A 27,378-nucleotide genomic window follows, 5' to 3' on the forward strand; every position below is an offset into this window, starting at 1 on the left:
TGGTGTCCAGAGTGACTTTGGGACTGTCGATTTAAATGCGTGGGCCTGAGGGGTCTGGATGATAGTTTTTACAAAGTCAGTGCAGTTTCTGCCCTTGCCTGCATATATGCACGCTGAGAGTAGCACCACCAGCCCCGTATCCAGTACTCCTGAATCTTATGGCACTTCTTCAGTGTGTGTGTGTATGGCGGGGTGTGGGCGGGAGATTTCTGAGCTGCTGAAAGCCCAGAGCTGCGTCTGCTGCTTACTGCTGATCCCTGGGAGTGTCTCTCCAGTTGCACTTGCCCCGCCCTAGGCAGGCCAGAAAGGGTGGGGGCTGGGGTGGAGGAGTCTCTTCTCTCCTAGCCCAGCCAAAATCACACTCTTCCCAGCCTCTTCCCTGGGTCAGGGCTGCCTGTCAGTCTTCCCAGAGCCTGAGCACTACTATGGCTCCTCTGTAATCTGACACTACTCCTCAGTTCAGGGTCCAGTTTAAGTCTCTGGAAGGGCAGGTGTAGGATTGGAAGAGCGGGAGGGGGGAGTGGCCCAGGTATGGAGTCTGTGTTCTTTGTCCGCCCTAGGTCCCACTAGCCGCCCTCCCGGCGGGAGAAATCAGCCGTGGGACACAGGGAAAGAGCCCACCTCCTGGTCTCTGTGCTCTCCGTTCCGCCCTGGGATCCCGTGCGTGCCCGGGAACTTCGGGTGCCACCACGGTTTTCGGCGCCGCCGCCTGCCGAGACCCCACCGCGGGCCCGCGCGTTTTCACTCCGCTCCCTTCCTTCCTTCCTCTGCTCGCCCAATTAGCGCACTTTCAAGTAATCCTTCCACGAGTCTCTTAATTGTTCTGTGTGATAAGCAAAGAGTTCTTTGATGGGTTATAGGTCCCGTTTGTAATAAGATCCGGAGGAGAACTCAGAAAGTGTGCCCTGCTGCCGCCATTCCTATGACGTCATTATCTGTACTAAGTTTTGAAACAGGGAAATGTAAGTCCTCTGACTTTGTTCTACTTGAAGTCTAGTTTGTCTATTCTGGGTCCATTGCATTTTCCTATGAATTTTAGGATTAACTTGTCAACTTCTGCAAAGAAACCAGCTGGGATTTTGATATGGATTGCATTGAATCTGCATATAAATTTGGGAAATATTGTCATAACAATATTAATTCTTTTAATTCTTCTGATCGAGGAACATGGGATGCCTTTTTACTTATTTAGGTCGTCTAAAATTTACTTCAACAATGTTTTGCAGATTTTAGAGTATACGTTTTGCATTGTTTTTACATTTGCTCCTAAATATGTTATATTTTGATGCTAATGTAAATGAAATTGTTTTCTTAATTTCATTTTCTGATTGTTCTTTATTAGTGTATAGAAATACAATTGATTTTTGTTTATTAATCTTGTATCCTGCAATCATGTTGAACTTGTTTATTAATTCTAATAGTTTTTTAGTCGTTTCCTTAGGATTTTATATATGCAAGCTCATGTCATCTGAACATTATATTGTTTTAAAATTATTTACATACATCAAAATAAAAGTAATATACATTTTTCATGAGCTCACTTTTTTTGGAAGCACCACATCCAAGTTATTTTTACAAATTAACTGCAAGTTCCCATTATCCACTCCCTCTCCCTTGCCCTTCTAGCACCCACCTATCCCCATCGACTCCCACCACTCACTTCTGAGACAGTTGGAGGTTCCTCTCAGACTGGGTGGAGGTAACCTGCACCATTTCTTGCTGCTCTGCAGAGAGGCTGGGCATGGAGCTGGAGGTGGATGAGGGTACTGGAATGGATAAGGTGCTCTGGGTTTCTTTTGTCCTGGCATTCCCCACAATCAGTTCATCATTCACGATGCACAGACGGGAAGAAAGATGGGCCCTTAGACAACAGGAGAAATGGACAACCCCATACTCCCAACAATGATCCTGCTCCCAGTGCCACTCAGCAACTAGATTCCTTCCATACCCCGACTGTGCCTGCCCCCCAGGTTCCTTGGCTGCTAGCTCTGCCCCTCCCACAGAGCCCACCCTTGGAGAGATGGTCTACTATCTTCACTAGATTTGTAGATTTAATTCTAATGCATATACCCTCTACAGCTGCCCAAGGAATGGGCTTTAATCCCCATTTTTAGAGGAGGACAGTGAGTCACTGAGGTCTCATAACTTGACCAAGGTCGCTTAACTAGCTTGTGAGTGTTGAGGTCAGGAAAAGAATCCGGTATTCTGACTCCAGAGCCCATGCTCTTAACTATGAACATAGACCTCTCTTTGGGTCTACCTGTTGTTATCTTTACACAATGAGAAAACCTCCAGGCTGCATCGCCACATTCCTACACCACTGAACTTAGTCTAGGATGCACGTTCATTCCTATATTGCACCCACAACACAGCACTTACCTGGAATTGCCGCCAGAAGTCAAGATGAAGGTTCGGGTGAAGGCACGTACAGACCCTTGAGACTTGACTTCCACTTCAATGACAACAAACAGCAAACCCCTCTTAGAGTTGTACGTACTTTTCATACAAGTAGCATTCCCTAGTCAGGATCTTACCTGATATTCTAGCAGTACCTTGATGGGAACCATAAACGCACATATTTTCACTGGGATTCTGGAAAGGATTTCAAGGACTGAGAGGGCAACAATCAACTCCCAGTAATAGGACCCCTAACGTGTCAGATCCTCTGACAAACACATGTTTCCTTGAATCATTTTTTAAAACAGTCCAAGAGAAGGGTATTACCAGCCCACTTTGCAAATGAGGAAACTGGAAGGTTAGATAATGGACCCAAGGTTGTGATTTATGGATGATGTGATACAGAATTGCACACCTGAAATCTATGTAATTTTACTAACAATTGTCACCCCAATAAATTAAAAATAAATTAATAAAAAATAAAAAAAAAAAACCGCATAGGCTGTGTCTTTGACGCGTGAGCTGCATTGGGGCAGAAAGGCAAAAATGTATGTCAGGCCAGGACAGTTGAGGGGCAAGGTGGGGGTGGGAGAAAGGGAAGGAAAGTGTAAAAAAGGGAAAGTAAGAGAAGGGAAGGGAAGAGAAAGGAAGGGAAAGGAAAGGAAGAAAAGAAATAAAGGAAAGGAAAAGAAAGGAAAGGAAAGGAAGCAACTTATGAAGCTGGGAATGTTTGGGAGAAAGTCCAGTTAGGGAAAAGAAAAGGAGTAGTGGAGGATCCAGGCTACAGACACTCACCTTCCTCAAACACCCCATTGACAGAAAAACAGCATCATTTCCTGAAAGAGGAGAACAGTTACTAAGGCTTTCAGTATCTTTCTAAGCCTCCTACCTACCTCTGACTTTCTTGGTCTGTATGAGGGAGGAAGCAAGTGCTCACTGTCTGGACACACAGGTCTACCACATAGGAGTTAAGGTCATGCTGAGTTTTGGGCAATGCATTGAGGGAGTCAACAATGTCATGCTTTCTGTGCTTCAGCAGCTGAACCCGCAGGTGTGTGGGGGCAGGAGAAGGGAAGGTTGGGCCCTTAGCCACTATGATTGACCTCTTCACACCCCCTTTCCCATGTTGATCTTCCCTCATCATGCAATTACCACAATCCTTGACTTTCTTCATATTTCTGCTAATCTTGAAGTATTTGCACAAGCTGCTTCTATGAGAAAAAGAGAAACAGGTGATACTCTGGCCAGTGTGGGTGTTTCCAAGAGTTGGCCTATGTCTGCAGAGAAGCCACCGGGCCTAGGAACAGAGTCTGAGCTGTGATACTCATGGGGCTTGGTCCTCGGGGTTGAAAGGAATGGTCAGGGAGAAGCAGGCCTCATCGTGATAAGCACTGAGGGGACTCTGTTGGTCTCCAGAGTCATAGATCAAGTAATACCTGTGAGGGAACAAAGGGGACAGGCTATCACTGTGATTTGGACCTCCAAGGGGCCTTGAAGCTTCACCGTGACCCATGAGCACAGCTGGCTTGGGTAGCTTCTCCTGTCCCAGCCTTCCTCTGCCTCATGGTCCCAGGGGATACTTACTGAAGCAGGAATTGAAAGACTAGATTCTTCAGAGTCTCAGATCCTTTATAGCTTTCCTGGTATCAAAAGACACCTTCCAACAATGTGGTAGACAAAGCATGCCTTGCAACACCCCAAATCTTGCTTGGTCTGTTCTCACCTTACAAAGTTTTATTATCTCTAAGCCTACAATGTCAGTTACAATTGGAAGTAACTCCTGGCCATCCTGGAGAAGAGAAGAGAAAGTCATCAATGGAGACAAAGGAAGCGGTCTTGGATGATCAGGAAAGGATGGGCCCAAGAAAGGGTGAGGGTCAGAGGTCAGGTGTGAAAGGACCCTGGATATTCCATGGGCATGATTACAGTGGGTGTCTGCATTATGAAGTCCTGGAAGTCTCCACTGTTATATGCAGTGTGTGTGTGTGTGTGTGTGTGTGTGTGTGTGTGTGTTTGTATGAACATTTTTCCAGAGAGTATATTCATGTCCTTTTCAGGAGTCCATGTCCTGTAAAGTGGATAAGGGGTGGGAGCCTAGGGCTCAGCTACCTCACTGGGGCTCCAGCATTCTGTCAGGGCGAGGACACACCGAAGGGATCGGCTGGGATGCTGGGGCAGGGGGGTGACTGTGGCAGTGTGCAGGAAGGGAGGGTAAAGGAGGGGGATGAAGACAAAAAGGGAGTGAAGATAGGAGGGGAGTGATGGGGGAGACGTAGGGGAGTAGAGACAAGGGAGAAAGAGAAAGCAAAGCAAAGGGAAGGGAAAGAAGCTCTGCCATGGGGGTGGGGGTCAGGGTAGAAAACAGAAGAAAGGGGACATGGCTTCCCTGCTGCAGCACTTTCCTTCACCTGCTCCTGGCTGATCCTGGGACCTCAGGTAGGAAGGGAAAACATGCACCTGTTGGAATCAGGGCCCATTAGATTCTGGGTGAACCTTTGTCACCTGTGGGAGCTCAGTCTGACCTGGGCATGGGAAACGAAGCAGCCACAGAGGCAGGAGACCTTCCCCAAACAGAGAAAAGTGTCAGGCCCCAGCTCCGCATGGGGTAGAGGATCTGTGGTCCCCTCTTATAAAAACCACCTTCTCTCCTCATGGCCCCTGTGCACCTGTGCCTGTCTTAGTTGGTTCCTTGCCAGAGGAATCATACCCATGTCGGGCTACCCAGGGGTCTTCTGAAGGCCCAGGCAGGAAGATGTGATGTGTGGAGGGAAGGAGGGGCAGTGCCCCTGAGAGGTCTGTCCTTCTGTCTCCTCAACGACCTCCACCTTTTGCCTTCCATTGCTCCTTTAGGAGGACCGGTGCTCACTGGCAGTGGCCCACTTCTGGCCCCCTGACTCAGGGAACCCCAGCATCCCCCCAGAAGGACCCAGCACCTGGCATTGGGCCAGAAGAACAGATGTCATGATGGCAGCCACCAAGGAACTCGGCCATCAGCATGGGTCAGGAAAGTCCCCATGTCAGCCTGGGATTCAAGGAGAAACCCTTTTGGAGCACAGGAAACAAGGCCCCTCTCAGAGCAGTAGGGGAGAAACCCCATCTCAGCTTGGAGTAGGAAGGCCTGTCTGAACATGAGGCCTAGGCTGGAGGACCCTTCTCAGTGCAGGGCACTAGCGTCTGGCTCAAGGCTGGCTCTCCTGATCCTTGTGAGGAAGGGATATCCTGTTTCCTGGAGCACATTCTTGGGAGGGTATGCTAGAGAAAACTGGGTGCAGCGTGAGGAACCACACCCTAGACTAGAGAACAGGTAAGCAGGTCAGAGGTTGAAAAGGAGACTTCTAAGCTCAGGTTAGAGACACATATAATGAGATAGGAGAGGGCAGGGCCTGTGGTCCTCCCAGAGGACCAGAGCTGCTGCTTCTTGCTGAGGGGCACTGTCGGGGGTAATTTGGCTCCTAGGGGGCAAAGGTCCCCAGGAAGGGTAACAGTGATTATCACCAACCTTGTGTAGGTGGACTGGTCTGGGAAAGTGCTGCACAAGGGGTTTTCTACCAGCCACAGCTTTGGGCTTCAGGCCTTTCACCTTGTCCAAATCACATACTGATTTCAGCTGAGAAATAGGGGGAAAAAATGGAAAAGGAGTCCCAGGGAAAGAAAGACATACAGACTGCTCCACCCACAGCCTCTCTCCCCCACAGGTGCTTTCCACTACCTCCTGTCGTCATTCTGATGAACATCCCCCCCTTAACCCAACTTTGATCTGGCTCCCTTTTATCACCTGATTTTTGGAGAGGTTCAGGATCTTGACTGTGGGGGCTCTCTGTATAAGATCAGAGAGGCCATCCAGTTGGTACAGTTTGTTGTTGCGCAAGTTCAAGGACAACAGCTTTTGGAGGAGAAGAGTTAGAATGAAGATTATGGCCTTGGGGACAAATTTGCCCTTCACCCCATCTATTCTATGCCTTACCGTAATACCAGGCCTCACCTCAGGGAAATTCTTTTCGATGATCTGCAGGGTGGCAGCCATGCAGTTTCTTCGATTCAGGATTATATCAATATTAATGCCCACCAAGTCTTCACGAAGATGAGAGGAGAAAATCAGAAAGCTGAGGAGGTTCACGACCATAACCAACCTCCACCTCATTACCATCCCTAAGTCTCCCTCCTAAGCACAGCCCTCTGCCTCTACCTATTCTAGAATTACTACTGTCAGCCATACCTGGGTCAAAGCAGAGCTTATGAAGTTCGAGAGCTTTCTTGGAAGGATCATATCGCTTGTTCATGGTCAGCTGCAGAGGAAGATGGAGAGAAATCCCTGAGGCTATGGTGGTGACAGGGAAGTCACGGGCTCGAGGAAGAAGAGGTGGCTCTGGGTGTGGGCACACAACATGCCTTGAGTCTGCATTACCTTTAGCTGCTCCATTTCCTTTGGCTCCAACTTATCCCGCACAGAGTAGGGTACAGCAGAAGTACTGACAAAGATAGGTATCTGCAGGAAGGAACGTTGGAGTGAGCACTAGGAACTCCAGTTCCAAAGAAGATGACCAGCCCCTGACCTGTCTTTCTGCCCCTGGACTAGTTACAGGAAATGCCCTCCACACACACCTTTTGGTTCTCCTCATCACAAATCTTGTAGCTGACATCCTTCAATGCAAAGGCAGCGCTAGCTCGCTGGACAAAGAACCGGGCCCAGTTGTTTGCATAGTGGAACTACAGAGATTGAAGCAACAATAGTGACATAAGCCAATGGCCCCTGCTGAGCCAGGTCTCTCCCCCTTCCCTGTGTGCCCTAATGTGGTTTCACCATCCTCTCTTACATCCACTGGAGTGAAAGGGACACTGCAATGGCCCTAGATTGAATTCATTAGCCATATCTTGTCATACTTCATCCCATAAGGAATTTAAAGGTAAAAAGAAAGGATGGAAGATAAAAGAGACAACATGGAAATAAGGCTGGAGAACAGACCCAACACTGTGTTCTATTCTGACCTTCTACCGAGCTTTAAAAGACTTCTAAAGTGGGACCATTGACATGATTTCAACTTTCTTTTTTTGTCAGACATGGATTTTCTAATTTTCCTTTCTCTCTATTCCAATATTTACCTCTGAAATAATCAAACTTAGATGCTTAAAATGATCTTCTTTTAATAAATTTCCAGGGGAGAACCTACTTATTGAAGACCCTACCTGTGCTTCTGATGAGGACTTTAGGGAATCTACACCCCCACACTCAGCTTGAGCCAAACAGACATCTGGTGAGGAGATACTTCATCTCCTTGGCAGTAGTTTTTAACTTTGCCTTTAGACAACCTCCCATGACCTTCCTTCAGTGATCCTGTTCCCTTTATAGTGCTTCTCTGAACCTGCACTTAGATAATCACAGATGTTAACTCCTCCTGTCCTCAACAAAGTTTTTAGCATCTCTACATGAGATCAGCACAACTCCCCTCGATCTGACTCCCCTGTACAGTCCCTACATTTTGTCAGTTTACTCACTGTGATCTTGAACCAGTTCCTCAGGGTCCCATCCTGCGTGTTTTCCATTTGTCTTTCTGGAGTTCTATCTTGGTATTCTTTACATGATTTCACACTGCTATTGTTGGGGTGGAAGTTAGGAGAGGGTGCTGTGGGGAAGTGCATAGAAGTGAGAGTTCATAAATGTATAGAAATGCTACAAAGTCTCTATATACTCTCATCTCAGTCATACCAGGGCTATGATTTGGAATGCTCAACCATTATTCCAGTTCTCTCACTCTTCACCTTTACAGTGGGGGAAGAAAAAGAAGACCATGCAGACTTGTGTAGTCCCAGGGTCTGCTATGTGCAAACCAGGCTGCCTGGTCATCTACTGTTCTACTGTCTGAGAATCTTTCATCACCATGTTTCCATCATCCTTCTGAAGGTGGGAAGGCTAAGGCACATACCCACCATGTTCATAATGAAGTTGCTCCTTGCCAAAATTCTGGAAAAGAATCCCAACTATTATTTTTCCTTGAGGAAAGCTACCACCATCATTGTATTTTGAAATTGAGAACAAAAAATACAATGTGGAAGACACATCAGTGGTCACATAGCACGTATCACCTCTTGGCCTAACATCATGGTAGTGCAAGCCAAGTGTCAATCTGCCTGAATGGAACAATCACACAAACCCCAGAAAGCAAACTCCTCTACCTGTCTAGATATGAGAGTCTTATTTGATGGATGGCATAATCAGAGAAGAAATCTTGAAGTAAGAGGTAACTGTGTGGAACCATTTAGAAAATGAGACAGGATTTATAAAAAAACAGAGATGAACATTCATAGGTTATACACTAGGAAGGCATCTGAATCTTGCCTTCTTTCAGGCCTCTCTAATCTAATAACCTCACCACAACGTGGTAGGCAAACTCTTTCTCATACCTTCCAAATACAGTCAGCTACCAAATTGATTTCATTAAGTATTAGCAAGCTGTACTTTCTTTTTTAGCATAATCCAAGCTTTAATGTCAGCTGGGACTAATGTAACAGTCTTCCAGCCTTGCCCTCACCAATGGTCTGTTTGAAATATCCAGAGTGAACTGTCTTTTTTTCAGCCAGAAATATATTTCAGCTCAGGGGACAATTCTTTCTAAACTCTGCTCTTTTATAACAAAGATGTCAACAATGAACTGGAATCATAGATGTCAACTCCAATTTCCAAGTGTTTAGATATTTTTCTATTTGCTTCTGTTATAGATATATAGTCTGAATCCATTATGGTCAGAGAACATACTCTGTATGATTTCAATTCTTTTAAATTTGTTGAGGTTTGCTTGATGTCCCAGGAGATGGTCTATCCTAATGAATAATGCATGGGAACTTCAAAGAAATGTATACTCTGTTGTTGTTTGGTATAGTATTCTGTATATGTTATGTAGATTCTGTTATCATATTGATTGTATTATTCAGATCTTTTACATTTTTGATTTCCTCTCTAGTAATTCTATAACTTGCTGAAAAGGGGGTTTTGAGGCTCCAACATAATTGTGGATATGGCCATTTCTCCTTTCAGTTCCATCAGTTTTTGCTTTCTGTATTTTGAATATCTGTTGTTTGGATGTGTACACATTTAGGATTGTTATGTCTTCTTGGTGGATTGAACCTTTTACCATTATGTAATATCCTCTTTGTCTCTACTAATTTTCGTGTGGTAAAGTCTACTTTATCAGATATTGTGGCCTCAGGTATGCTTATAAAAGTATTTTTGTTATATTTCACGCTGAATTCACTCTTAGGAGTTTCCTTGTTCAGCCCCTACACTTGCTGCCAACATACTTAATTCACAATGTGGCAAGATTTAGACTTGTGTTTTTTTTTTTTCCATCTACAGAAATAGGATAGTCTCAGTTATCTCTACCATTAGTAGAATAACCAAGGGTATGTTATTTTTGCAACATTCAACCGAAAAAATGTAACAGTTGATAATACTAATGGTTTGGGGGGAGGGAGAATTAAGGCAATTAGACAGGTAGAAAGCAGATTATCTTTGGGCTTTAGCATTTAAGGTTCCCTAGGTTTTTTTATTGTACATTTGTACATTAATTATTCCATGTTGTCTCAGAGCACACTTATGACTAACAATCTATTTACTTCTGGCCATTCCATGATGTTCTGATTATTACCAGTCCTTGGATTAAGTCCTCTGGGAAGTAATTACGTTTACTGAGTGACCTGCTATCAGTAAAGTCCTGCTACTTACAAACTTTGGTACTTTGCTTGTGTGGCACTTAGAAATGAAATTAAAGCATTTGATCCATAAATTCTACATGCTCAGTCCCCCAAACTTGAGGTCAGCCTGGAGTATTCTCTTTTTCTCATATTCCACACCTACCTTATAAGAAAATTCTCTTGACCCTGCCTTCAAAATATATCCAGAATCCAGCTACTTCTTACCACCTCTATTGCTACCACCCTGGGTTTCATCAACATCAATCTCCTGTATTATATTGCTTTCCAACTGGTCCCTCTACTTTCACCCATGCTCCCTTACCATCTATTTTTTACTCAGCAGGCAGAGTGATATTTTAAAGCATAAGCCAAATCTTTCACTCTTTTTCTCAAAATCTTATAACAGGGGTTTGAAGCCCATCAATATGTGAAAATGTATGAGTTCATAATGATACTCAACAACAACAAAAAGAAGCCCTACTGGTGACATTTGGAGAATGCCAGCAAGCCAACTTATTTTTTGTGAAAATTTGTAAATAAAGAGGAAGAATGAAATGCTATTGTTTTATGTACAAACTGTACTTATCCAATTTGTTATCCAATTTGTTGATGAGAGAATTTCTCTTTGCATGTGTATTCTGGTTAATATATGAAGAAGGCATGATAGAATTTGAATATCATCATTTAAAGACTCATAATAAGAAATCTATATAATAGTCATCAATGATTGATAAATACCAAAAAAAGAGAAGCAATCAGACATCATGTGCTATATTATAGGCATCATCTTTGAAGTATTCTTGCCACAACCATCAAACCTGAATCTGATCAAGCCTTAGCAACAAAGTCTTGCGCCATCATTGGGACGCAATAAACCAGTTTTCTTAACAGAGAGAGAGGACATATGTGAATATATTTGGCATTGTATGTTTGTAGGCTATGGGGCATATTATGCATTTACACAGATATCTTTTTAAAATGTAATCATATGGTAAAATATATCTGTAACCTGATGTTTTCATTTAACAATTTTTTGATGTCATTGTATGTTCAGAAATACTTAATTGACTTTTTTATCATTTACCAAATTAACATGATTTTCCTTTAAAGACATCATAGAAATTAAAGATAAGGTCATCTGTTTACCAGAGCAAGAACTGAGGGTTGAATTTCACTGAACAAGAAGCTCAGGAAAGAATAAATATGATTAATCTGAAATATATATTTTTCATATTTTAAAAATGTATAAATAACAATTTCTGATTTTCATATAATTTATGTTAGATTATTATTCCAGTTAAAATTTTAATTGTCATAAAATTTAACCTACTAATAAAGTTTCAAATTTTAACAAACATTTCCAAGTTTTTGCTACTACAAACAGTGCTACTATGAAAAGAATACACACATTCTATTTATTTGTTTACAGCTATCCATGCAATAATTCCCATAAGTAGATCATTTTGGTCAAAACACGAATGCTTTCAATTTTAAGAAACTTTTATAAGTGGCATATATATATATATATATATATATATATATATATATATATATATGCCATATATATACATATGCCATATATGAAGTCTGACAATTAAGTTTGCGAACTCATCCTAGAAAAAAGTGCTACATACCTCATTGCTGAATATCACTACAGTCACCTTCGAAGTATTCCCCCTGGGAAGCTATGCACAGGCACAAGCACCTAGCCCACCCTTCAAAGCAATTTTGGAACTCTTTTTCTGGAATGGCCATCAGAGCTGTCGTCGTATTACCCTTCATGTCCTGAATATCATCAAAATGTCTTCCTTTTAATATTTCCTTTATTTTGGGGTAAAGAAAGAAGTCATTGGGGACAAGATCAGGTGAGTAGGGAGGGGTTCCAAAACAGTTATTTGTGTACTAGCTAAAAACTCCCTCACAGATAGTGCAGTGAGAGTTTGTGTATTGTCATGATGCAAGAGCCATAAATTGTTGGTGAAAATTTCAGGTCATTTAATTTTTTTCTTGCAGCCTTTTCAGCACTTCCAAATAGTAAACTTGATTAACTGTTTGTCCAATTGGTACAAATTCATAATGAATAATCTCTCTAATATCAAAAAGGGTTAGCAACATTGTTGTAAACAAGTGCGCGAACTTAATTGTTTGAATATATATATATATATATATATATATATATATATATATTTACATATACATGTAAATATATATGTATATATATACACACACACATACACACATATATATACCAAAGATGCCAAAAAAATGTATACAAGTGGACACTTTGGTCAATGTTGCCCAAGCAGTAGCTCGCCATAATCAGAAGTGTCTGGATGCTACTGGTAACCACTTTGAGCACCTCCTGTAATTGCAGAAATCAAACGTGACTTGTATTTACCTCTTGTTATTGGTATATATTGGGTATTACAATTTTAACAGTTTTTTTTTCCTTTCTTAAAATGTGTATACAATTTTTGGCACCCTCTGTACATTTGCATGCTTTCAAGAGTGAATGAATGAGTCTATTGCCTCACCAGTTCACCAACAAATCAAAAAGTTCACATGCTGATAAAACAATTGCCTCTTTCTAAATTTATTTTTAGAAAAACAGTGCCAAAGGTAAGAGTCCAAGAGGCCAAGATGATGATGTATCTGAGGTACTGAATCTCTGCTGGCAAGATATGTCCATCTGGAAAACTTAATTAAAAGTATATTACATGTGTTTTCTTGGGCCTGTTGCTTATTTTCTAAACATTACAAAGAAGAGAGTGCAGAAGATAGCAATGATAATAAGGACTCTGCCAAACTAAGTGTTAAAAAAGTAAATGTAGAGTTTTGCTTCCAGAAATGAGACTAGCTAAGTTGGACCAAATTTCCATCAGAGAACAGCTAGAGAAGAGTGAAAAATTATTTAAAATAAAAATTGTTTAAAGGTGTCAAAGAGCTAACAATGCCATAAGATGATATGGAGCAAAGATCAGGGGAAAAAGAAACCCAGAAGGTAATCTCAATGTTTGGGGCTGGGTTTCTTTTTTTTCTTCAGTTGATGATTTCTAAGGAAGCAATTATGATGCTTAAATGCTGCAAATTTGTGCCAAATTTTCTACAGTCATGGGGCTAAGTGCATAAAAGTTGAAGTTGGGCCTGCAAAGGAGAGGGGACCCTGGTAAACCACTCAGGCTTAGGTAGGGTCTTCCAAGAGCTATGCCAGGCAAGTAAAGGTAAACTGGAAATAGACCAACTCCTGCTCAAAGGACTGAAGTCCAGATTAATCATTTCAATCACCAATGGAATTAAAGGGATTTGGGATTGTTTGTTTGCATCTGGCAGGTTATTAGAAAGTAAAAAAGGAAAGAAATTCTTTCCTGAAGGGAGATAACCTCCTAGGACTGAAATAAATAAATCTACAATTTACCATTGATAGTTTCTTGAAAAAAATTTTTAAATAACTAGATGAAAAAAATGATAAGACATGATTGAAAATCAAGGAATCAAAAAAAAAAGACAATAAAAACAACCCACATGAAGTCTAGATAATGGTATTGTTAAATATAAACTTTAGAATAACCATACTTATAATTTTCAAGAACATAAAAATTGAAATTTTCACCCAGGAATTTGAAAATATGAAAAATGAACAGAATTTCTAGAACTCAAAAAGGCCATAAGTGGAATTAAGAACAATGATGAGATTAGCAGCATATTAGAAACATTGAAGGGAGAATTAGAGAAAACAATTAAGTATCTGAAAAAAATATGCAAAATGAAATATGAAGAGACAATATAATAAATAATACAAAAAAATAGGGCAAAGTTAAAGGGGGTATAATAAATAAATCAAACATATGTTTAATAGGAGTCCTACAAAGAAGGAGAGAGAAGAGTGCAGAAACAATATTTCAAGATACAATGTTTGAGAAGTTTTGAAAAGTAACAAAAGACATCAAATCACAGATTTAAGAAGCAGTATCTATACCACATACAGTGGGGTATGAGGAAAACCAAACCCAGGCCTATCATAGCAAAGCTGTTTACACTCAAATAAAGAGAGAAACCATTCAGAGATGAGAGAGAAAAACAATAAATTATTTTCAAATACTCAAAAATAAGACTGACATATAATTTAAAACAGAAATAATGATAGTTTGAAGAAAGTGAAATTGTATCTTCATAGTGCTAAAGTAAAATAACTACATATTCAGAATTTTGTGTTTACAAAAACTTATCTTTTGAAAATGGAAGTTAAATAAACACAATGCAAACAAAAGCTAGGCAAATTTATCACCATCCAACTGAAACTAAAGATTCATCCTCACTCATTGAACAAGGGGGCAGCTGTTGGGTTCTGTCTTCTTCGCGAGACACATTTACACTGAAGCAACCATATCTGAGGGACTTGAAGTTGGCATTGATCTCGGCACCACCTACTATTGTGTGGGTGTCTTCCAATATGGAAAAGTGGAAATAATTGCCAATGATCAGGGAAACAGAACCATCCCAAGTTATGTCGCCTTTACTGACACTGAACAATTGATCAGTGATGCTGCAAAGAATCAAGTTACAATGAACCCCACCAACATGGTTTTTGATGCCAAACACCTGATTGCCAAACACGTAGATTTGATGATGCTGTTGTTCAATCCGATATGAAGAATTGGCCCTTCATAGTGGTGGATGATGCTGTCAGGCCCAAGGTCCAAGTAGAATACAAGGTAGAGACAAAAAGTTTCTATTAAGAAGAAGTGTCATCTATGGCTTTGACAAAGATGAAGGAAACTGCAGAAGCCTACCTTGGGAAGACTGTTATCCAGCAAGGCTATCATTTAAAATTAAAGGAGAGATAAAGAGCTTCCCTGAAAAGAATAAGCTAAAGGAATTTATTACCACCAAGCCAGCATTACAGGAAATATTAAAAGGGCTCCTGTAAACAGAAGAAAGATGAAAACCATCTAACTACAAATAAAAAAATGGCAATAACTATACCTATCAATAACCACTTTAAATAGATTAAATGCTCCAATCAAAAGACATAGGGTGGCTGAGTGGATAAGAAAGCAAGACCTTTGTATATGCTGTATACAAGAGACTCACCTCAGAACAAAAGACACACAGAGGCTGAAAGTGAAGGGTTGGAGTAAGATATTTTATGCAAGTGGAAATGAGAAAAAAGCTGGAGTTGCAATACTTAGATCTGACAAAATAGACTTTAAAATGAAGAATATATTAAAAGATAAAGATGGGCACTACATAATAATAAAGGGATAGATCCAAAAAGAGGACATAATCCTAGTAAACATCTATGCACCCAACATAGGAGCACCTAAATATATAAAACAGACATTGACTGACATAAAGAGATCAACAGTAACACTATCATAGTAGGGGACTTCAAACACCTCTGACAACAAGGGACAGGTCTTCCAGAAAGAAAATCAATATGGAAACAACAGCCTTAAATGACACATTGGACCAGTTGGATTTAATCGATATTTTCAGAGCATTTCACCCCAAAGCTGAAGAATACATGTTCTTCTCAAGCAAACGTGGAACATTTTCCAAGATACACCACATGTTAGACCACAAAACAAGTCTTGATAAATTTAACAAAGTTGAAATCATACCAATAGCCTTCTCTGACCACAGTGCTTTGAAATTAGAAATTAACTACAGGGAAAAAAACTGCAAGACACACAAATACATAGAGGATGAATAACATGTTACTAAATAATGAATGGGTCAACAAGGAGATCAAGGAAGAAATCAAAAGATATCTTGAGACAAATGAAAATGAAAACACAATGACCCAAAAATCTATGGGATGCAGCAAAGGCAGTCCTAAGAGGGAAATTCACAGCAATGCAGGCTTACCTAAAGAAACAAGAAAAATCACTAATCAATAGATTATCTTCACACTTAAGGGATCTGGAAAAAGAACAGCAAAATAAGCCCAGAGGGAGTACAAGGAAGGAGATAATAAAGATCAGAGCTGAAATAAATGAAATAGAAACCAGAAAAACAATACAAAAGATCAGTGAATCAAAGAGTTGGTTTTTAGAGAAGGTAAACAAAATTGACAAACCTTTAGCCAGACTTATCAAAGAAAAAAGAGAGACAGGACCCAAATCAATAAAATCAGAAATGAAAGAGGAGAAGTGACAACAGACACGACAGAAATCCAAAAACTTATAAGAAATTACTATGAGCAACTATATGCCAACAAATTTGACAATCTGGAAGAAATGGACAATTTTCTAGAGGCGTACAACCTTCCAAAGCTAACTCAAGAAGAAAAAGAAAACTTGAATAGACTAATTACCAGCAGGGAAAATGAATCAGTAATCAACAAGCTCCCAACAAACAAAAGCCCTGGACCAGATGGCTTTACAGGTGAATTTTACAAAACATTCCAAAAAGAATTATCACCTATTGTCCTCAAACTATTCCAAAAAAATCCAGAAGGTGGGAAGGCTCCCAAACACGTTTTATGAGGCTGCTATCACCCTGATGCCAAAATCTGACAAAGACATTACAAAAAAAAGAAAACTACAGACCGACATCCCTAATGAGCATAGATGCAAAAATCCTCAACAAAATATTAGCAAACAGAATTCAGCAATACATTAAAAAAGATCATACACCGTGATCAAATGGGATTCATTCCTGGTATGCAAGGGTGGTTCAACATCCACAAATCAATTAATGTGATACACCACATTAGCAAAATGAAAAATAAAAATCATGTGTCTTACCAATACATGCAGAAAAAAACATCTGGCAAAATCCAGCTGCCATTTATGATAAAAACTCTTAAGAAAGTGGGAATAGAGGGATCATATCTCAACATAATAAAGGCCACATATGATAAACCCACAGCTAACATCATACTCAATGGAGAAAAGCTCAAACCATTCCCCTTAAGCTCAGGAACAAGGCAAGGTTGCCCACTTTCTCCATTTCTATTTAATGTAGTGCTGGAAGTTCTAGCCACAGCAATCAGACAAGAAAAAGGAATAAAAGGCATCCAAATTGGTAATGAGGAAGTAAAATTGTCATTATATATAGATGACATGATACTATATAGAGAGAACCCTAAAGACTCCACCAAAAACTATTAGAACTGATAAATGAATTTAGTAATGTAGCAGGATACAAAATTAATATTCAGAAATTGGTTGCATTTGTATATACCAATAATAAAATAAAACATCAGAAGGAGAAATTAAAAAAACAATCCCATTTACAATTGCTTCAAAGACTATAAAATACCTGGGAATAAATTTAACCAAAGAAGTAAAAGATCTGTACTCAGAAAATTATAAGACACTGAAGAGAGAAATTAAAGAAAATATAAATAGATAGAAACACATACCATGCTCATGGATAGAAAGAATTAATATCATTAAAATGTTCACACTGCCCAAGGCAATATACAGATTCAACACAATTCCTATCAAATTACCAAGGACGTTTTTCACAGAGATAGAGCATATAATCCTAAAATTTATATGGAACCATAAAATACTACAGATAGCCTCGGGAATCTTGAGAAATAAGAACAAAGTGGGAGGTATCACGACACCTGACATCAAATTATACTACAAGGCTACAGTAATCAAAACATCATGGTACTGGCATAAAAACAGACACATAGATCAATGGAATAGAATAGAGAGCCCAGAAATAAATCCATGTCTATATGGTCATTTAATCTACGACAATGGAAGCGAGAATTTACGGTAGGGTAAAGACAGCCTATTAAATAAATGGTGCTGGGAAACCTGGACAGACACATGCAAAAAAATGAAGCTGGACCACCTCCTTACAGCATATACAAGAATAAATTCAAAATGGATTAAAGACTTAAATGTAAGATCTGAAACCTTAAAACTCCTAGAAGAAAATATAGGAAGAGTCTTTACAGACATTACCCAAAGTAAGATTTTTGCTGATATATCCCCTCAGGCAAGGGAAGTAAGAGAAAAAATCAACATGTGGGATTGCACCAAACTTAAAAGTTTTTTCACAGCAAAGGAAACCATCAATAAAACAAAAAGGGATCCTACTGAATGGGAGAAGATATTTGCCAATGATATATCTGATAAGGGGTTAATGTCCAAAATTTGTAAAAAAAAACTCACTCAACTCAACTCCAAAAATATAAACAAGCCAATTAAAAAATGGGCAGAGGACATGAAGAGACATTTTTCTAAAGAGGACATACAGATGGCAAACAGACATATGAAAAAATGGTCAACCTCACTAATCATTAGAGAAATGCAAATAAAAACCACAATGAGATACCACCTCACCCCAGTCAAAATGGTTATCATCAATAAATCAACAAACAACAAGTGCTGGCAAGGATGTGGAGAAAAGGGAACCATTGTGCACTGTTGATGGGATTGCAGATTGGTGTAGCCACTATGGAAAACTGTATGGACGTATATCAAAAATCTGAGAATGGAACTACCTTATAACCCAGCAATTCCACTCCTAGGTATCTATCTGGAGAAATCCAAAACTTTAATCGAAAAAATGTATGCACCCCTATTTTATTGCAGCACTATACACAATAGCCAAGACATGGAAACAACCAAAATGCCCATCAGTAGACGGCTGGATTAAGAAACTGTGGTACATTTATGCAATGGAGTATTAACGCAGCCATAAAGAAGAATGAAATCTTACCATTTGCAACAATATGGATGGACCGAGAGGACATTATGCTAGGGAAATATGTCAGACAGAGAAAGACAAATACCATATGATCTCACTTTTATTTGGAATCTACAGAAAAGAATAAATGAATGAACTAATCAGAAACAGTCTCAGAGACATAGAGAAAAAACTGAGGTTGCTAGATGGGAGGGGGTGGAGATAAGGGGGAAGGTGAGGGGATTAGAAAGCACAGTCAGTAACCACAAGATTGCCACGGGGATACGAAAGTTAATTTGGTGAATGTAATCAATAATGTTGTAAAGATTTTGTACAGTATACGATGGACACTTGTCTCATTAGGGAGACCACCTCAGGGATGATGTAGATGCCAGATCACTGCACTGTACACCTGAAGCTTAAGCTGAACAATAATGAATGTCAACTACAAGTTTATTTATATATACACACACACACACACACACATATATATATATATATGTGTGTGTGTGTGTGTGTGTATATATGTGTGTATATATATATATATATATATATATATATATATATACATATATATATTTATACTTACAAGAAGTGGAGTACAGCATTAGCAATAGAGACAGTGGAAATGTAATGGCTGTGTGCGATATCAGAGAGATAGTGGATGGGGGGAGGGGGGTTGACACAGTGTGAGGAATATAAATGATAAACGTCTAAGTATTACTTTGTTTTGTGCACCTGAAACTAGTAAAAAATAATAATAAAAGAATGGGTAACCACAAGATTGCCACAGGGATATGAAAGTCAATTTGGGGAATGTAATCAATAATACGTACAGATTTTGTAGGGTATCTGATGGACACTTGTCCCATTAGGGAGACCACCTCAGGGATGATGTAGATGCCTGATCACTGCACTGTACACCTGAAACTGAAGCTGAACAATAATAAATGTCAACTACAAGTTTATATATGTACAAGAAGTGGAGTACAGCTTTAGGAATAGAGACAGTGGAAATGTAATGGCTGTGTGTGATGTCAGAGGGATAGTGGATGGGGGCAGAGGGGTTGTCACTGTGTGAGGGATATAAATGATAAATGTCTAACTATTACATTGTTTTGTGCACCTGAAACTAATAAAAAAGTTAAAAAGATTCATCCCCAGGCTAAATAATGTGATCCGAGTGGAGGCACATAGATACAAGAAGAATGAAGAATAACGACTTTGGAAAATATAAATGAGTATTAACTGTATAATATAGTGATAATTTCTTTAAAGAATATATATATATATTCTTATATACATATATATATGTATACACATATACATAGAGAGAGAGAGAGAGAGAGCCAAAAAATGTATACACATTTTAAAAAAGGAAACAACTGTATTAAAATTACACTGATGGTAACCACTTTGAGCACCTCTTGTAACTGCAGAAGTCAAACGTGACTTGTATTCATCTTTTGTTATGGGTATATATTGAGTATTACAATTTTAATACGGTTTTTTCCTTTCTTAAAATGTGTATACATTGTTTGGCATGCTCTGTATGTATAATACATAACAATAAACCAGAGGAGCATCAATTGAGTTAAATGTTGGAAAGTACTTGTGTTATCTTAAGGAGATGTAAAAGAACTAATTTATGTTAAACTGTGATAAAGCAAATTAATATTGAATGTTATGAAAGAGACAAAAAGAAAATTGGAACAGAAAAATAAATATAAGGCAAGAGAAAGGTAATTTAAACCAAATTGTATCTGGAATTACATTACATGCAAATGGACTGAAGATTTCGAATGAAAGAAGCATACGTCATAAGTCTAGATAAAAACATTCATTTAATCAAATGCTCCTTTAAAGGGACTTATGTAAATATAAGGGTATAGAAATTTTCAAAAGTAAAAAAAAAAAAAATGATGGCACAGGATACACCATTTAAACACTTACTGAAAGCTGGTATTCAAAAGAGAAAAAATATAAGGGAGATTTCTTTATGACTAAAGATTTGATTCAACATGAAAATATTAATAAAATAATTTTAAATTTGTATACATCTTTTAACATAGAACCAAAATATATACAGCAATACTGATAGAAATAAATGGAGAAAATATACACTGCAAAAAATGATAGCAGTAAAAGAAATGAACAAGTCCAGAGTCCCAGTGGGAAATTTTAATACACCTTATTAAGTGATAGATAAAACAGACATAAAATGAGTTAGATGAAGATTTAAACAACATGAGTAACAAAATTTACTTTGTTGACAGAACACTGCACATGACAGCCCATGGAAAATTCCAGAATAGATCATATGCTGGGTTATAATGCATGTCTAAAGAAACTTCTATCTGACAACATTTTAGTGGTTACCAGAGAGTAAGTAGGGAGGGAGGTGGTAAATAGGGTAAACGGGGTTAAATGTATGGTGACAAAAGGAAAAATGACTCTGAGTGGTGAACACACAATGTGATATATAGATGATGTATCACAGAATTGTACCCTTGAAACCTATGTAACTTTTCTAACCATTGTCACCCCAATAAACTTTAATTAAAAAAAAATTTAAAAAAGAAACTTCTATGTGATAATACAATATACGCTGAATACTTGGTGTAAAAATTGAAGAGTAATACTGGGCTTCCTGTCCCTCGCCTACCTATAGTATGCATCTGAAGAATGTTAATTTCCAATACTCCCCGGCCCAAAATGACCCTCTCCACTCCCCAAATCCTGGATGACAACCTTTCTCCTCAACTAACCGGAACATCTCAGCTTTGTCACGACCATAGGCACAGGAGGAGAAATTTTCAATGTGGAACCAGAATGGGTTTGTCAGGGCCCACTCTGCCCATTTCCTCAAGAGAGTGGAAAATAGTCCGCCTGGGCAGTCACCACCCCTCCTTCATCTAAGTGGGCTTGACTGGGTGTCCTGTAGGTTGGGGTGGGGGAGGGTCCCAGAATCCTTCCAGCCCCATGAGGACCTGAGGCTAAGGCCTCATGCTTACCAACTCACCCATGGTGTGGCCTGAAGGCAGTGACCTGTCACTACTGTACTCACAGGGTATTTGTGAGGAGCATCTGTGGAGTATGGAGCTCGGGGGTTTTGTCAGGTCTAAGGAGAGCTGTTGAGGAAGCTGAGAGCAGGCCCTAAACCCTTACCAAGGCCACACAAGTAAGATGGAGTCTTTACAGGAAGTTCCTTCCCCAAGGGCATACAGAGGAGAGTCCTGGCAACCAGAGGAGTCTTAACTTTCTGTTTCTACTGCCCCCTGAGTTTGCTACCAGCATAACACCCACGAAACTCTTTCCAACCAAGCCACCTCCACAGAGGCTTAGAGTTAAGAGGACTTGTTCCCAGTCCTGCAAACCCAGAGAATTCCAAAGGTCAACTGTGACCAGGCTCTGTGTGGGCTGTATTACATTGTGTTCTTTCATGTGTTCCTCACAAGGAGACTCTTATCTGCAGACTCACCACTCCTTGCCCTCTCTGAAGTTGCTGAGGCTTAGAGAGATGTAGGAATTTGTTTAGAATAATTCAGACATTACATGGTGATGAAGACACTGGAACTGAGCTTTATAGAATGGGAATTATCCCGCCATGCATAGCCTTAATAAACTCTCTGCACAATGTACCAGATTTACTTAAAGAAGGGTAAAGTTAAAGATCTGTAAATAGTCACATGGCAGAAAATAACACCAGTCCATCTTAGAGAGGTCACACTAAGGGACCGAACTGAAATTTATAAAGGAAATAGCAAACGGAGTTTGGTGGGGCATTGGAATGAGAGTAGAAAAATAAATCACGCCTTTTCCTTCGGGGGGGGAAAAAGAAAAAAGAAAAAAGTCATGTAGAAAGATGCTCCCTGATGGTCAGACCCAGAATTGCAGCTCTGAAGTTCTGACCAGAAGGCTTTGTACATGAGAGAGATAGGGGCTTGGGCTTCAGTGCATCAGTCAGAACTTACTGGTGTTCTTCACCACTCCCCAGCTCATACCACAGCAGTCTCTTCCTGGGTTTCAATGGCCTGAGAGAGGCAACTTCTGAGTGAGCTGAAGAGAAATAAGCGTATAAGAATGTGAATATTTGGGGTGGGGGAAACATATGACAAAACACATACACATATGCAGAAAAACCGTCAAATTGTATTTTTATATTTTTTATAAAACAGTAACATGAGAATTTCTCTTAGTAAATATATGTGAGTTTTTGTCAACATGTTACATATTTTCAAGTATTTCAACAAATTTGACTAATTACAAAATATTAAACACTATTAAATATGTATTAAGGAAATAAACTTATCCTATATCTTTCATCTATATTATCCCCTCACCATGACCCAAAGATATCCACTTTAAATAGTTTGGTGCACATTTTCTAGATGTGTAAGGTATATGTTTACTTATCTTAAAATATTTCTCGAGTGACCTCATCAAAATGGCGGCATGAGGTGAGCCTCTGTAAAGCTCCCCTGGAATTTACAACTAATCAAACAACAATAACTCTACAAAGGACTCCCTGCACAGAAGACAGGCAAGATGAAGAGGCCCACTACTGAATTCACTGAAAGGTGGGTGAATCACACGAGCAGGGAAGGAGGGAAGGGAGAAGTGCAGAGACGGAGCGCACAGGAGGGCGGGGGTGGGGGGTGGAGGGGGGGGATGCATGACACAGACCTAGCTCAGTGCACCGAGCTCGCTGCATCCCGGAATTACCACAGCTGCGGGAGAGGGAAGAACTCGGACTGCTAGGGCTCCGCTTATGGCCCACAGGGTTGAGGGGGCAGCATATAACACAGCTGAACCCAATGCTCACGGCAGAGACCTCGGAGAAAAGACTGAGGGAAGAAGGCTGAAAACGGTGGTTTAAGCCCTCACTGCCGAGCAGAGAATGGAAGCTTTAGGCACTGAGACTAGCCGCCCCCTCCCGACCCTCCCAGAGCTGGCCCCGCCCCTACCTGCCCGGTGGTAGAAGCAGAACAGTAGCAGTGTCAGATCAAAAGAACAGAATATTTGCTGTTCTGAGAACTGTGGACCGCACACACAGATTCGCAGCCCAACTAGTTCCGGCAGAGGGGAGGGAGCTGTAGAAGCAGGGCTGGCTGTGGTGGTGGTCACCAAAATTGCTCTGGGCCACCTCTCACAACTCACCCCACCCATGGCCCCACCTATCTGGGCGGATCCCTGCAGGAGTAAACAGAACTGCTGAAACGTCCGGACTCTGAATCTGGTGCAGAAAGAGCTTTGGACTTCAAAAGCTCTCCGCATACCCACACGAACAAGGCGAACTGCGCCTTGTGACCCAAGCGAACTATTAACAGAGGAGAAGCCCGTCTCCCAAGGTATCCCCCCATTGCGTGAGAAGCTGGAATAGTACAGAGAAAACATAGCACTACCGTGTGAGAGAAATAAAAGGCTGCAGTCGGAGAGAAAATAAAACATTCTACCAACAAGTACTGGAAATCAAAAAAAAGACCTCTTCCTATCAACCTGTTGCAGAGGCCACTCCTGTAGATGTCTGGGAAGAGAAATAATAAATCAGTAATTGCCATGAATAACCAAGGCAAAAAGACAGCACAGAAAGAAAGTGAAAAGTCTCCAGAAAACAAACTTAAAGATATGGAAATATGTGACTTAAACGACAGAGAATTCAAGATTGCAGTTCTGAAAAAACTCAATGAGATGCAAGAAAACAGAAAGGCAGTTTAATGAAATCAGAAACGCAATCAAAGAAAAACATGAGCATTTTACGAAAGAGATTGAAATTTAAAAAAAGAATCAAATAGAATTTCTGGAGATTAAGAATTCAGTAGAAGAAATTAAGAATTAAATAACCAGCTTAGGTAGTAGAGTTGACCAGATGGAGGAAAGAATCAGTGACATCGAAGATAGAAACTTGGAAATTACAAAGATGGAAGAAGAAAGAGACTTGAGACTTAAAAGAAATGAAAGAACTCTACAACAACTTTCTGACTCCATCAGAAAGAGCAATATAAGAATAATGGGCATACCAGAAGGAGAAGAAAGAGAGAAGGGAACAGAGAATATATTCAAACAAATTGTTGATGAGAACTTCCCAAACTTGTGGACAGAACTGGATCCTGGAATCCAAGAAGCAAATGGAACACCTAATTACCTCAACCCCAACAGGCCTTCTCCAAGGCACATTGTATTGAAGCTGTCAAAAATCAACGACAAAGAAAGAATCCTCAAGGCAGCCAGGGAAAAGAAGACGGTAACCTACAAAAGAAAGCCCATTAGATTATCATCAGATTTTTCAGCAGAAACTCTACAAACCACGAAGGAGTGGAACCAAATATTCAAACTATTGAAAGAGAGAAATTATGAGCCAAGAATAATGTATCCAGCAAAGATATCCTTTAGATATGAAGGAGCAATAAAGACCTTACCAGACATACAGAAGCTGAGGGAATTTTCTAATACACGACCTGCACTACAAGAAATACTAAAGGAGGCTATTCGACCACATCAACAGGGACAATATGTGGCAACCAAAACATAAAAAGGGGGAGAGTAAAGGCCGGAATATGGGAATGGAGAAAGTAAGAGTGCTAAAGAAAATGGAATACTCTAAATATCAAACTTTCTTTTACCTAAACTTAAGGGTAACCACTCAAGAAAAGTCCAGAACTGAAATACATACTATAATAAAAGAAGAAACAGAGGGAAACATCATAGAATACCACCATACAGAAATAATAGACAACAACAAAATGGCAAAGAAACAATGGAGACACAGCCTTACCAGAAAACTAAAGATAGAATGACAGGAAATCCTCACATATCAATAATCACCTTAAATGTAAATGGACTGAACTCACCAATAAAAAGCCACAGAGTAGCAGATTGGATCATACAACTAAACCCAACCATATGCTGTCTCCAAGAGACACATCTGAGCTACAAAGAGAAGCATAGACTCAAAGTGAAAGGGTGAAAATTGACACTCCAAGCAAATGGTACCCAGAGAAAATCAGGTGTAGCCATAATGATATCAGATGAAACAAACTTCAGAGTGAAAAAGATAACAAGAGACAAAGATGGACATTTCATAATGGTAAAGGGGACTATACAACAAGAAGACATAACAGTCATCAATATTTATGCCCCCAATCAGGGAGCACCGAAATATACCAAGCAACTACTAACAGAACTAAAGAGAGAAATTGACCAAAACAGAATTATACTAGGGGACATAAATGCATCACTGACAGCTATGGATAGATCATCCAAACAGAAAATAAATAATGAAATAGCAGCCCTAAATGACACATTTGATGAAATGGACATAATTGACATATATAGAGCACTTCATACTAAAACATCAGACTATACATGCTTTTCTAGTGTACATGGAACATTCTCAAGGATAGACTGTATATTGGGACATAAAATCAGTGTCAGCAAATTTAAGAAGATTGAAATCATACCAAGCATATTCTCTGATCACAAGGCTTTGAAATTGGATATCAACTGCAAAAAGAAAGCAGGAAAAAACACAAATACTTGGAGATTAAACAACATACTTTTAAAGAACGACTGGGTCAAAGAAGAAATTAGAGGAGAGATCAAAAGATACATAGAAACAAATGACAATGAAAATACATCCTACCAAAATTTTGGGGATGCAGCGAAAGCAGTTTTAAGAGGGAAATTTATATCATTACAGGCTTATCTCAAGAAACAGGAAAAATCCCACATAAATAACCTCATGTTACACCTTAAAGAACTAGAAAAAGTGGAACAAGGGAAACCCAAGGTCACCAGAAGAAAGGAAATAACAAAAATCAGAGCAGAACTCAATGAAATAGAGAACAAAAAGACAATAGAAAAAATTAATGTGACAAAGAGATGGTTCTTTTAAAAGATTAACAAAATTGGCAAACCCTTGGCTAGACTCACTAAGAGAAAAAGAGAGAAGACACTAATTAACAAAATCAGAAATGAAAAAGGGGAAGTTATCACGGACACCACAGAAATACAAAGGATCACCCAAGAATACTATGAAGGACTATATGCCACCAAATTCAATAACCTAGAACAAATGGACAAGTTCTTAGAAACATATAGCCTTCCAAGGCGGAACCATGAAGAACTGGAAAATCTAAACAGACCGATCACCAGTAATGAAATTGAATCAGTCATCCAAAGCCTTCCCAAAAGCAAAAGTACAGGACCAGATGGCTTCACTAGTGAATTCTACCAAACCTTCAAAGAGGATCTAATACCAATCCTGCTCAAACTCTTCCAAAAAGTTGAAGAAGAGACAGTACTCCCTAACTCATTTTATGAGGCCAACATTACCCTGATACCAAAACTTGGTAAGGACAACACAAAAAAAGAAAACTGCAGACCAATATCTCTGATGAATACAGATGCAAAAATCCTAAACAAAATTCTAGCAAGTCGAATACAACAATGCATTAAAAAGATCATTCATCACGACGAAGTGGGGTTCATCCCCGGGACTCAAGGATGGTTCAACATCCGCAAATCCATCAATGTGATACATCACATAAACAAAATAAAGGACAAAAATCATATGATTATATCAATTGATGCAGAAAAAGCATTTGACAAGATACAACATCCATTTATGATTAAAACACT

At 39.6% G+C, this 27,378-nt stretch overlaps 1 protein-coding gene across 1 annotated transcript in view; it reads right to left on the reverse strand.

Moving 5' to 3' along the window:
- Positions 1-1,656: 1,656 nt before the first annotated feature.
- The window catches only part of LOC117037842 (nuclear RNA export factor 2-like), a 31,746-nt gene continuing 6,024 nt past the window's right edge, over positions 1,657-27,378 (reverse strand). Inside the window, 18 exon segments of the mRNA XM_033134379.1 lie at positions 1,657-1,861; positions 2,380-2,452; positions 3,193-3,224; positions 3,226-3,233; positions 3,335-3,455; positions 3,555-3,608; positions 3,714-3,833; positions 3,982-4,037; positions 4,121-4,186; positions 5,893-5,962; positions 5,964-6,004; positions 6,173-6,280; positions 6,380-6,468; positions 6,614-6,683; positions 6,803-6,883; positions 7,000-7,104; positions 7,212-7,296; positions 7,892-8,018. Of these exon segments, the coding sequence (XP_032990270.1) occupies positions 1,657-1,861; positions 2,380-2,452; positions 3,193-3,224; positions 3,226-3,233; positions 3,335-3,455; positions 3,555-3,608; positions 3,714-3,833; positions 3,982-4,037; positions 4,121-4,186; positions 5,893-5,962; positions 5,964-6,004; positions 6,173-6,280; positions 6,380-6,468; positions 6,614-6,683; positions 6,803-6,883; positions 7,000-7,104; positions 7,212-7,296; positions 7,892-8,018 (1,511 nt within the window).

This window comes from Rhinolophus ferrumequinum, chromosome X (genome assembly GCF_004115265.2).
Source record: "Rhinolophus ferrumequinum isolate MPI-CBG mRhiFer1 chromosome X, mRhiFer1_v1.p, whole genome shotgun sequence".
Lineage (NCBI taxonomy): Eukaryota > Metazoa > Chordata > Mammalia > Chiroptera > Rhinolophidae > Rhinolophus > Rhinolophus ferrumequinum.